Here is a 13,096-nt window from a genome sequence, read left to right on the forward strand (position 1 = left end):
TATATTTTCACTGTGACATAAATAACCTGGAAACTCCTATGCAGATGGAACAAATTTCTCTCTCAATTAATTCACAGACATATAATCTTTAGATTACCAAATGATAATGGTCTTGGTGTCTTGCCTGTGCTTTAAGAAACCATTGCATTTTTCTTCCCTGTTGTCTCTTACAGGAGTGTCAGCGTAAATTGGACCATAAACTCTCACTAGATGCTTATCTCTTAAAGCCAGTCCAGAGAATCACCAAGTACCAGTTGCTGTTAAAGGTAAGTTCTCCATGACAGTGCAAAGAATTCCAACTCATAGCTTGTTTTACTTACAGAATTGTGTATAGGCATTATTTTCTGAAGGACTACCTCAAAGAAATCCTCTCTCATTTCTTCAACCAATACTTTGTAATGCTAAGTGGTAAAATGGTAACAAACAGTCAAAGAAAGGACTTCTATTTCAGAATGAGAACTGCTATTACTTAGCAGCATATATTACTCTTGCTTAGTATGTATATACATAAATACACTGTTTTATATATAAAAGGTAAGATATTTTATATAGTAAGTAATTTATGATCTTATTTATTGTTTTATTTCTCTTTAAACAGAAATTGAATTTGAATTACTGGATTAGTAGATGATCTTACAGTTTGAAAACAGGAACTGATGCTTTAAATCCTGTCTCTGACATCTGCCTCTGTTTAACAGAACTCTTTCAGCTCTCTGAACCTGATATTTGCCCAAGGTTGTTACTCAAACCTCTCAGAAGGAGCAACTACCTTTTGGTGCTTCTGTTTTAAAGACCCAGCTAGGAAAAAAATGTCTGTGACTTTTCCATGGGGTGAATATCTGAACTTCCCTCTTGATTTAGTTGGAGCTGTGAGTGGTCCGTGCTTGAAATTCTGGTCTGAACTGGGCTAGGGGAAATATGTGCTCTCAAACCAATGACATTTTTTGAAGATGGTGGCTTAAATGTCTGTCTTCATCTCTGCAGTTCTTAAAACCAATATTTACTGGTTTTTCCTTATGGCAAGGTTATGCAGGTGGATTATATGCTGTTCTCAAGCCTCTGGACTTAATCTAGTGTTGTGTAATGTCATTAAACTTAGCATGAAATTTGCAATGAAGATTTTAGGCTGCAATTTTATTTGCTAATTGCTACCATGTGCTGGTCAAGTTGTGCCAGTTTAAGCTATGTGAGGATCTGGCTGGCCATTCACTTGTGCTGTATTTCTATGACCCATTTATTTAATCCAAATATCAAAGTGGGACATTAACAGGGATGCAACTTCACTGATGCCAGTAGATTTACATCAATGTAATCCAGTAGTAAATTTGGCTCTATTTTTTGAAACCATTCTGTGGGAAAGGAGGAAATGTCAAGGCCTTCAGAAGAGCAAGACTAAGCTACATTCTAATTTCAATTTGAAATACAACTATAAATAAACCCAAGATTAGATCAAGGAGTAAAATTCTTAGGCAAAACAGGTTACAGCCATTGTGGTTGAAGCTGGTCAGACCAGTTTTATACCAGCAATAAGGCACAGATGTTTACTTTGTCATGGATTAATGAGACCTATGAAGATGTTGCATCCTTGGCAGCAGGAGCATTTAAAAGTGTAAGAAAATGCGAGTCAGTGAAAAATTGGTGACAAACAAATGTCTAAGAACCTGTGTGCCTCGAGTGAATCATTTTAGATTCTGGATCACAATTATTGCAGTCCTCTGGTTTAAATCTGTTTATCTAATATTATAAAGCAGCAGGCCCACTATACAGAGAGCAGGAACCCATTCTCATCCTAGAAATTGTACAACAGGTGCTACAGGAATGCATCCTGCCTTTACTTTCTGAACCCTGGTCACTCAAGCACTTCAGGAGAGATTGCTGCTATTGTGCAGTCCCGTTTTACAGGAACACAACTGCCTCAGCTTCTGGATTAAATGATTTCCAAACTCAAAATGTGGCTGAAAATGACATGACTGAATGAAAACCATGTCAATGGCCGCCTTTGAAGGAGTCTAATTCTTACTATAATAAAGATTCCTAAAGATAGTAGAGTTTTTATTCATTCTTAGGTTTATTTCTGGGGCATAGTTTCTCTTGACATTGTCATCAGTATAAGGAAACAAAACTAAACTCACTGTACCATTCCAGGTGAAATGTTATTATTAGAATAACTTATTTCTTGATTTCTTCACAGCTTGCATTTCTGAAGTGAAAGTTTCATCCAGCCAAACACTTCTTTCATTCCACTGTTAGATGTATAGGGCGGGGACAAGTCAATAATGATGAATAAAACGGTTATTTGGTTATCAATTCTGTCACTGAAACTATTACCTCATTAACAACCAATAAACTTATTCCTCCCTAGATGCATTTAGCATAGATATAGAGTCCAATTCTGATCTCAGGTGAATACGCGCTGGCAGTAACTGCTTTAAATACAATACAGTGGGGAAAAAACAATCTGTCTATCTGAATCAGGTTCAGGGCTCCTCTATAGGCAGAAGAGCAAGAGGCAATGCAGTTAATTTCATTAAAAATGAAGATTTTAATGTCTTTTGGGATTTGTGTTATAACTGTTGGTTACAAAAAGAGAATTAAGACTTCAGCTATGACTAGAACTTTTCAACCAAAAGACACATATAGAAACAAGAAAAGTCATCCTTGTAAAGAACTGTGCTAGGCTAAATGTGTAAAATGTGTAAAATATTATATAAATATTAAACTGTATAATATTAAATATTAAATAATATAATATTAATAAATAATATAATATTAATAAATATATATAATATAATATTATATATATTATATATATAATATAATAAATAATATAATATTAAATATAAACTATGCCCCTAAATATTTGTAGCTCTAAAAAGGATTTCTGTATGTGAAATGATTACAGAGATTGAGCCCTCAAAAGGTTTTGTTTGTTTCTTTCCTTGGGGCACATACTTTTTGGTTTGTCCAGAACTTTGTCTATTGTTCCTTGTGCAAGGGTTGGAGGATGGAATAACTTCCCGTATTTCAAGCAGAATATAATGCTTGATGATTTTTTGCTCGAGGTCAGCATTGTTCTTCAAAATTACTCTCTCTCAAAAGAGGTTTTCAAATTTGCAAATGTAGATCTGTACATTGTAGTGCAGAGGCAGAGAATAACAGGTGGATAAGATTTATAGTAACCTGGCCTATTTTTCCTCCCAAAAAAGATTAACAGCTGAAAAATATGTACTTTGTGGAACAAATTGCAAAGGGAAGTGGTGAGTTCTTTAACACCAGAAATTATATTGAGTTTCTTTTCTAGCAGATGTGGAGTAAAAAAACCAAACCTGGATGTAATTCTATGACATGCAAATAGTTCATTGCAAGTATGTCAGAATGGTCCTGTCTCATCTTAAATGAACCTGTAAAACTTGGCTTCTGGTGTAAGTTTTCAAGTAGGTTTCATATCTCTTTTTTTTTTTTTTTTTTATCAGGAAATGCTGAAGTGCAGCAAGAATTCAGAGGATACCGCTGAATTGGAAGAAGCCCTCGCCACAGTGCTTGATATCATCAAATCAGTAAATGACTCCATGCACCAGATAGCAATCACGGGATATGAGGTATTATTTGCTCTTGTTCCGACTCTGGTCTTGACCCATCCAATGTTCCTCTTGTCATTGATCACATTGTGTCTATGGCTGGTGCACTTTGCAGGAGCCTGTGCCACATTCTCGAAGGCTGCCACTCACTGGCATGTTGTGGTGACCGAAATTATGTGTCACCATAGCAGTCATGTGGAGGTGGGGGTGTGAATGTGAGGAGGAAGTGGGACAAATGCTCTCACTCTGAGTAACCACTCCTAAAACTCAGTTGTAGGTGAGGGGTAGCAAGTGTGACAGACATAACTTAAGAAATTCCCGAAACTTTGGCTGCTATGCAACTCAAGTGTTTCCAAATCTTTTGCACTTAGGGAGGAAAATTTGGCTTCCCTTTAAAGTGGGTGATAGAAGCCATGCGAGCAACTGGCAAAGTCACTATCTGAAACGTGAAATAACAACCACAGAACAAATCGAAGGCCACAGATGTATATATCTGTGCTGAGTCTCCATGGAAGTCATATGACTTTCAAGAACTAGTGTTGCCTACCTAAAACAAGCCCTTAAGTGAGAGGTGGAAGTGACTGACATATAAAAGAGAAACATGCATGGCAAAATGGGGCCCGAGGGTGACGTGGTTGCCTGTTTTGAAGTAGCTGCAGGATGAAATGTCAAGAAAAAAAATGTGCTGAGAAGTTGGATTCAAATAATTACTAGATCAGAGTAACAGGGTTCAGTCTGGACACCAGAAAACTGATATTTTGTGCAGAATGTGGATTCCCAAGAAAGCAATGGGGTCTTTACTGACTGTGTCTGGATGGGAAGAGTTATTCTGTGTTTCGCAGGATGGAGTGGCTTCAAGAGTTTTAATTTGTATAGTTCTTTTTTGTGCAAGTGTATCTGCATCGGGTAGCTGAGGAAATCCATGCCTTTTGTCAGCACTATTTTAGAAATGAATTTACCTGCTTGTTTGGCTGTATGCCATAGACCCACTGCTGTACACAGCTGGACATGCTCCTGTGAGTTGTGCATTACATTGAAATGAGAATAAAAGTTCTTATCCTACAGTAGCTGTACTGGGTTGAATGCGAAGCAGTGCCCACCTCATTAGATTACTAACCATATAGACAAGCTGTAGCGTCTGTGGATCAGAGAAACGCCACTGGTCCTAAGCATAATATAGGTCTCTCAAACCTGACAAAATTCAGTAAAGCACATACCTGCCCCCAGCTTTCTGCACAGCTCTGAGCTACACCTGTTGTGGATTGATCGATCAGCGGGCTCTTGTGCTTTGTCTTTGCATTAAGAGTTGGGGTTGCATTAAGAACAAAGCATGAAGTTTTCCTGCTTAGTTTAGATTAACATTATCTTTTTGATAGGATTTCCATCTAATTTTCAGGTTTTCCAAGTTTTCTCAAGGTAGAAGAAGCCTCCTGTATTCAGGTTTGTTTGCTGAACAGGAATAGATCATTAGCTTTGTAATTTCTCCAACATACAAGGTCAAACCCAGCACCTGACTGCCATTCAATATTCTTAAAGAATTCTTTACTAATCTCTCTTCTGATGGAGCAGAAATCCTACACATTTTTCAATCTTCACTGAAAAAGAATCTTACTTTCAGTAACACAAAAGAAAATGCTGGTCTTGAAATATTTTATACTGGTGTAATTGGATGTAAAAAAGTATTGTCAGATACATGTTTTATTTAAATGTGCAGAGACAAACCAGCAGCATAAAGTGACTCACTGCAGATAAGAATTTGTCCAAATATATTTAAAATATTACTGATAAAACCATAGAGACCTCTTAAGCTGAATGGTAAAATATATTTAATTCTGTATGTTTTATGAAAACAAACGTGGTTCACTTCAGTAGTCAGTTTTCCTTTAAGTTTTTCTACTCTTGGGAAGCTGTTTTGCTTTATTTAAAGCCAGTGCCCAAGCTTGTGTTCACTTTTCCATCACAGTGGACAAAATTTCCTTCTAGTGTTTTTGTTTTGTAAAGTTTTTCCTGGACAAGTATAAATGAAGGTTGAGACACATCTCTGCTGCTTTCAGGTTTCTTCACACTTTATGGACTTTCTAGGGACAGGTGTCTTTGCCCTGGTGCCACTGTTCTCAGTACTTGGGGTGGTTTTGCTTGAGTGACATTCAGAAACTCTGGTTGCAGTGACAGCTTGCCGGCTCCTCCTGGGGTTTCCAGCAACTGCTGCACCAACTGGTACTTGCACATTGCTGAACATGTTACCTTGTTCAACAGTTTCTCTTTTGAAACAACCAAATCTTTATTTTTATTTGCAGGGAAGATAGGAATTTGCCTGTGTCTTTCCCCCCCGGCACTCCTTGGTTACAGCCCATTTGGTTTCAGTAGTGAGTCTTTTCAGCCTCCTAGGTGTCAGGAGAAATAGCTTGTGAAAGCTTCTCTAAACCATTCTGCTTATGGTTAATTCTGAGTGTCTCAGAGGCTCAGTTTAGAAAGACTCTTTAAAGCCCAAATATTATTATTGCACACTTGGACCAGTCAACATGGGCATGGGGGCATGGGAAGCTCCTGGATACAGCGTGTCTTTTAGCTCCCCGTTTCTACTGTTTCTGATTCATCCCCAAAGAGAAAGATATTTTTCCTCCTGTGTTTCCCAGTTTAAATGTATGTAGTTACAGCAATTTTACAAAAAATTGTTTTTAAATAGTTCTGTCAGGGATGGGCAGAAGAGCTGCTTCTGCAAGAAAGGTAACATATTATCCTGAGCAGAGGGGATATATCCAGGTTCCTATCCATAGAAATGTTGAGGTCATTCTTTTGCCTATTCTTTATTTTCAAATCTCAGAGTAATTTTGTACTCAGGAATTCAGAGAGGATTCCTGTTCCTTTTCAGCTTCTGTTTTTGAATTTGACAGCCTTCCGTGAAATGTCAGATACTAGTCTCAAGGAGTAGATTATTTCCTCTGCTTTTTTAGCTGAACCGAAAGACATGATGAAGTGGAACGTGGATGCTGTGTAGCACCATGCTGACAGCATTCCTGAGATGGTTGTCACATGATAATTGAATGAGGTCAGACTGTGAAAGAGGATGAACCAAATAATTTATTCTACCTGTTCCACCTGTCCCAGGAGCTCAGCTGTGATGCCAAATAAACACCTCCCATAGCTCGTAAAACCTCACCCCATCTTGTGGCCTCTTTCCCACACAGGCACAATAGAAATACTTACCTAGAACACCTTTCAGAGAAGGAAATTATACCAGCCAAAAAGCAGGTTTTGTGGTAGCTGATGCATGCTCTTAATTGCGTAGGATATTCTGCTTCATCTGCACATGCAGACTTGAGGAGCTGAACTCTGGTGTAAGAAATTGCTAACATTTAAGTCTGGGCTTGTTTGGGTGTGGGTTTGTCTTAATATTTTTAGGCAAAGTCACAAGAAAAGTAGAGAAAAGCTTGGAAAACAGAACTTTTAGAGATGTTTCCTACTGTCATCCTAACATTTGTATACAATCCAGCCTGGCTAGTTCGTCCATGAGTTATGCAGCACTGAAGCCATTTGTATGCATCCCATCTTCCATAAACATGAGATACAGTGTATTGTTCTAACAGGGAATGATTATGTTTGAGATAGTGATTCAATCCTCCATTTTAAATAAACTTCCTGTAGGACAAAATATTTCCGTCCACTAGCATACATTATCAGAAAAAGTGTCCTCCTCTCTATTTGCTGCCCACACTGAAGAAAGAATCCAGTCTTTGGACTATGCTGGGCCTTCAGAGGTGTCAGGAGTCTTAAAACCCATTTCTTGTCAGAAGATGCTTTCTCTGAGGTCATCACAGGGGACAGCCTGTGTGTCAGATCCAAAGAGGTCCCGAGACAGACCTAACTGTGAATGGGGAGACAAACTGGCAATTATGGACGTGGAAAACAATGTGTTAATGGTTATATGAAGAAAGAACACAGGTTTGGCAAGGAGATGTGCTGTTGGGATTCCAGCTGTAACACGTCCACTCTCCAACACAGGGATGCCAGGGCATGTGCCTCTGCCTGGAGGCTTAAACAGTACAAGGGGCAAGAACTGTGCCTGGGATTACCCTAGATTGAATGTAATGTGGGCTCTTTCTTTTCCTTGCTTGCTAGGGGGATGTCAGTGAGCTTGGCAAGCTGTTGATGCAAGGTTCCTTCAATGTGTGGACTGACCACAAGAAGGGGCACAACAAAGTGAAGGACTTTGCTAGATTCAAACCAATGCAGAGACACCTCTTTCTTTATACAAAGATGCTACTCTTCTGCAAGAAACGGGAGGAGAACACAGATGGCCATGAGAAGACAGCTTCATACAGCTTTAAAAATTCATTAAAGGTAATAAATGTTGCAATGATGAGAGAAAAACTAAATCTGGTGTTCTCACAACATGGGGATATTTCCATGTGAAACTTTAAGAAGGTACACTATCTTGCAACACTGAGTAAATGAAAGCTCCCAGTTAGTTTTGATCTGGAGACAGACCCAGGCATACGTCCTACAGCTCAAGACAAGAACCTTGGTTTTGCAACTTGATACAAAGGGGAACCTTGTATGTTCTTGCCCAGCATCCTTTAAAGAGGAGCAAGACTGAATGGACCTGCATCTTTCATTGTTCTGCCTATAGTCATCCTCCAAGCTCAGTTATATTGAGAGTTTTACTATTAGCTTCAGTTGAGCAGATATATTCCATGACGATAATAGCTACAGATAAATCACAGTGCAGTAGAGGTGCCCTTTTGTTTGCAACCATGACATTTCCAGATATGAGTCAGGACAATTTCTTTTAAGATTCTCAAGTAGGCCAAATTTTCCCATTAAACTAGTTGGTGTGACACTTGTGACTTCAGACAACTGACATGGTCTTCAAGTGTAATGCTGCAAATTTATTACAGGGTAAACAGACAGGAATTGTAATAGAATGTGGTTCAAGGAGTGAGCCAATTCATATAAGCGTTTGAAGTGGAGATAGTACGAATGATGATATAATCAAAGCTGTTTAAATCTTCAAATCTAATGCTTAGATAAATCAGAACAAGGGGGATGAACAAATACAGAAACAAGATGAGAAGCTAATAAGTATAGTGACAGCTGGACTTCAAAATTGTGGTTAAGAAATCTAGAATCGTTTTCTTAAATTCCTTGCTGATCTTGCCTGGTTAGGCACTTAGCACCTTGATGAACTTTTTTTTTCTCTCCTGAAACTATATTGAAATTTTTTTGTGTTGTCTGGATCTCATTAACACTCACAAAGCCCTGTTACATCCCTCATCCTTTCCCACCTGAACAGGTCAGTGATGACCTCCTCAAAGTGCAAATTTGTGCAGGTGAACAAAAGCCAGGATAAGCTTGAACCCACAGTTCAAGCAAAAACAGCAAAGAGAATAAACTGATGATCAGACTTTAGCTTGTGTTACTTTTGAGCATTTACTCTTTTGTTTGTGGTGGTTTTTTAATTTTACTTTTTCTGAAACAATCAAAAAGAGGAATGATGAATTAAATCCTGAGAAACTGTGTTATGAATTATGCTTTTAATGACTCCCTAAGGCGCAGAAGTGAATTCAGCCTTTTAAAAACACTTCTCAGAGGATAGAGAGTTTAAAGACTATTGATATTTTCCAGATTCCAGCTGCTTCTTTTCTATTTTGAAACAGATGAGCACTGTGGGCATTACAGAAAATGTAAAAGGGGATAACAAGAAGTTTGAGATCTGGTATAATGGCAGAGAAGAGGTCTATATCATTCAGGTAACAACAATGCTTATTTTTCCAAGGAATATACTTCCTTTCAATTGAATTGTTTTTAAGAAAGTTTCCAGTTTCATTACTTTCACTGTCATATATACTCAAGAAACAATAGCTTTTGGAAGCTTCATTGTTGTGTTTGCACTGAAATTACCAATTTATCATCGTGAAAATGGTCATGATTTTGTGTAAAACAGGAAAAAAACGCAAGTCAGGACAGCCAAGCGACTGGCAGCATGCTTTAACCAGATCTGCTTTGCCTTGTCCTCTTGTGTTCTCAGGCATCTTCTGTTGAGCTGAAAAACACCTGGATTTCAGAGATTCGCAAAGTCCTGACAGGACAACTGGAAGCATGTAGAGGTAGGACCAAGTGAGATCTGGTAATGTTGCCTTCCTTCTGTAGCCATGTGTGACAACACGGAGCTGGGATGAGTTACAGTGCATCCAGCACCACCAGTGAAACCAGCAAGAATAGATCTTCTGTGTGAGGATCAGTTGGGCAGTTGCAGCATTGCTCAAGCCACAACCCTAGAAACATCTGTTCACATCAGCGTGTGAGGAGATGGTGTTCCAGTCTTAACTCTGTGCCTTCTCAGAGGACCTGATGCAAAACATCTCCTTTCACATCCATGACCGGACACAGCAATTGTTCCTCTTTGTCCTGTTGTTTGTTATGCTTTCTGTGGTTTTGGAGGGTATTTATTTTAAATCTAATTGCCCACCTTATGTTTTAAATGTCAGTTATCCCATCTTTTTAACTTAGTGACCTCCCTGTAAAATATGATTAATGCTATTTCCCTCTCTCACAGAGATCTCACTATGATGGTGATTTGTGATGTGCTCAACACATGAATGAATGAAGCCTCAGGAGTACATAAAATAATGACAACCTTTTTGATGTAAGATGGTAAACCCAAGACAGACAAAATTCAGTTAGGTTATTTCAGATAGTAAGAGAATATAGTGATGAAAGCTATCCGAGATACTCTTCTGTTTATGAACAGGAATGTACAGAGTCCTAAAAGCCATTTTTCAGGCTCTCTTAGAAGAAAAAGCCATAGTTGTGTCCAATACAGATATTTCCTGAGCTTTGGCACTGCTTCTCACCTTGACCTGTCATTTTCTGCTTCTCTCATACACACAGCTCATTTTAAACCAATGCAAGCAATGCCTCTCCATCTACATCCTTCAGATTCCTAAGCAGGCTTTGTCATAAGTGTGAACTTGTGCCTGTGCTTTAACTTTAGAGGTCATCTTTATTTTAATTCTCTGTTTCAGAAAGACAATTAATTCTTACAGCCTCCTTAACTGGAAGGAAACAACTATGCAGGTTAGCCTCAGCAATTTAATCCAACCCATAACGATATACTTATTTACAGTGCTTACCACTCAGATCTTTTGTTATTATTCTTGTCTTCATCCTTTTTCTTTTTTATTCTGAATTTCACTGTGGTCAGTCCAGCAAGAACTGCTGAGGAAAGTACTCAAGATTCTTATCAGTACAAGTTCAGGACTTGATCTAGGGACTCTCTGATCTGGTTTGTAGTATTTACTTCTGAAGTACAAAAGCTGGTTTTACTTAGGCTACTGCAGAAGGGAAGAGTAGCTCATGTAGTTCAGAAAATATATGTGTTCAATAGGATAGAGTGCTGTTCCTCCATGTGTGGTTCTAGGCAAAGAATATGAAGCTTGTATGTCACACAGATGAGCATTTGTGAAATCTTTGTAGGATACAAGACCTATATGCTGGAGTTACAAAGCATTTTCCAGAGGAAACTGCGCAGGAATCAAGACTGAAAGTTTTTGAAAACATTTATATTTTGATATTCTTTATTGTATGGTCTCAAGATCATAGGATCCTAGAATATTGGAGGTTTCAAGGGACCTCAGGGCATCATAGTCCAATGTCCTCCTCAAAGCAGAGTCAGTTATTGGTCAAACCACGTTACTGAAGACTTTATCCAGTCTGGTCTTGAGAGCATCCAAGGATGACTTTCATCCTACTCTGTAAGCAAAGTCAAGCTTTCCTTCACTGTGCAGAACAGCAACCAGAGGACAGAAGTACTATCTTATGTGACTCTTTGGGAAAAGGCAACGGGGAGAATGAGTCAAAGTCCTTATTACAATAGTGACAGTAGGAAGCAAATGCTGCATCCTATAATTTTAAACAGTTTCTATTTCCAGTGACTCATGAAAGAAGAGGCCTTAATTCATGCTCAATCCAAGATTGGATGTTTCTCCAACTGTGCGTTGTAATGAGAGAAGGAAGAGGGAGACACTTGTTTGTCTGGCCTGTTTTTAATGACTGTTGTTAGGAGTTGCACAGGGGTTTGGAATGTTGCAAAGAACCTGCCGGTATGAATGAATAAAGGGCAAAGAAGGTGGCCAAAGGTGTGTGGTAAGGTTCACTCTGTTATTTACTGCATGGAGGAAACATGCCAAACTGAGTCCTGCTTACCTTTCCTCCAGGGGACTGGTGTCAGGTTGTTCCAGAGTCTGGATCCTACATGTCACGAAGCAAACTCTCAGGTATTAGAGTTCATAGAAATAAAAAATTTGATGGAGTAGTATAGCAGTGTATACATATTGCCAGCCCTAGACGGGGACAGGAGCCCGGACAATATAATCAACCCGCCAGGTATTCAAGGCCTGTTGACCCTGTTTTACCTTTTCCCATGGCCTATGTAATGCCCATAAATATAACTCTGTACAAGTTGCGCAGTGATGTATGCATGTTTTAAAAGTATATAATAGCAAAGGGGCTTGATTGTGAGCAGTGTCCCATGCTTGTGCAGTGTAAGCTGATGGATGTCCACAAGCTATACACACATTTAGAGCCCAAGCATGCAGCTTGGCAGACGTCATTATCTAATTCCCTATTGTCTTGTGACTCAAGCGAGTCAACTCTATTGTGCTCTTCTATTAACCCTTCATAAGGGGAAGCTTCCTGCACAGAAGATTTAGGGATAAAAGTTCTCCAATATACTAAAAATCTCAAAAAGTCATGTAATTGTTCTACCACGAATGATACAGAAAACTGCTGGACTGTTTGCTATACCTTCTCTGGTATTCCTCTAATCTGTCCATGCCAAACTATTCCTAAAAATAGTACACTAGGATCTTTTGTTTTAGTTGGATTTATTGTCCCGCCTTGGTCCTATAAATGCATTTTCAGAAAATTCGTCAGCTGCTCCAGTTTCTCATTGTGAAACTGCCATAATCAATAGATCATCAGTATAATTGCAAACAGTAATGGTACCTGACCATAGTGCTGTATTAGCTGGTAGCTTTTAGTGGTAAATAGAGGGACTGTGTGTGTATCTTGCACTGAGGTGGCAGGCGGGGTGGGGGGTGGAGTGGTGTTGGTGGTGGGGCTAGGGCTGGCTGCCTTTTTTGCATAAGCAATAACTTTTGGCATTGGCAAAACATTTCTGATGGTGTGATTCCACCTATTTCTAGTTAGGGGCTTGTACAAGATCATTCCATGTTTGTTTCCTCATCACCCATGCTGTAGCTCCTTTTGGTTTTGCCAGCTTTCCTTTATTCGCCACCTGAACAGAGGATTCCGAATTTACAGCTCCAATTTCCCTCAAGGTATTTGCTAGAGCAGCTACATTACCCTCAGCATTTGTCACTGCTGGTACAACCACAGGTTTTAGTGAGGCAGGCACTCCTCTCAAAAGCTGCGTTTCAATACTTCTCATCACTACTACCCTGTCTGCCATAATCAACTCATGAGTCAACCCCATCTGCTGCACTACATAAATACCC

The 13,096-nt window shown here is 39.0% G+C and overlaps 1 protein-coding gene across 20 annotated transcripts in view; it reads left to right on the forward strand.

Moving 5' to 3' along the window:
* The window catches only part of MCF2L2 (MCF.2 cell line derived transforming sequence-like 2), a 163,661-nt gene that overhangs the window by 123,083 nt on the left and 27,482 nt on the right, over positions 1-13,096 (forward strand). For all 20 annotated transcript variants that reach the window (XM_065073743.1, XM_021293136.2, XM_065073746.1 and 17 more), the window contains 5 exons: positions 174-266; positions 3,474-3,599; positions 7,698-7,919; positions 9,236-9,328; positions 9,607-9,685. In XM_065073743.1, coding sequence (XP_064929815.1) covers positions 174-266; positions 3,474-3,599; positions 7,698-7,919; positions 9,236-9,328; positions 9,607-9,685 — 613 coding nt within the window. The remainder of the gene's footprint in view (positions 1-173; positions 267-3,473; positions 3,600-7,697; positions 7,920-9,235; positions 9,329-9,606; positions 9,686-13,096) is intronic.

This window comes from Columba livia, chromosome 9 (assembly GCF_036013475.1).
Source record: "Columba livia isolate bColLiv1 breed racing homer chromosome 9, bColLiv1.pat.W.v2, whole genome shotgun sequence".
In the NCBI taxonomy this organism is placed as follows: Eukaryota; Metazoa; Chordata; class Aves; order Columbiformes; family Columbidae; genus Columba; species Columba livia.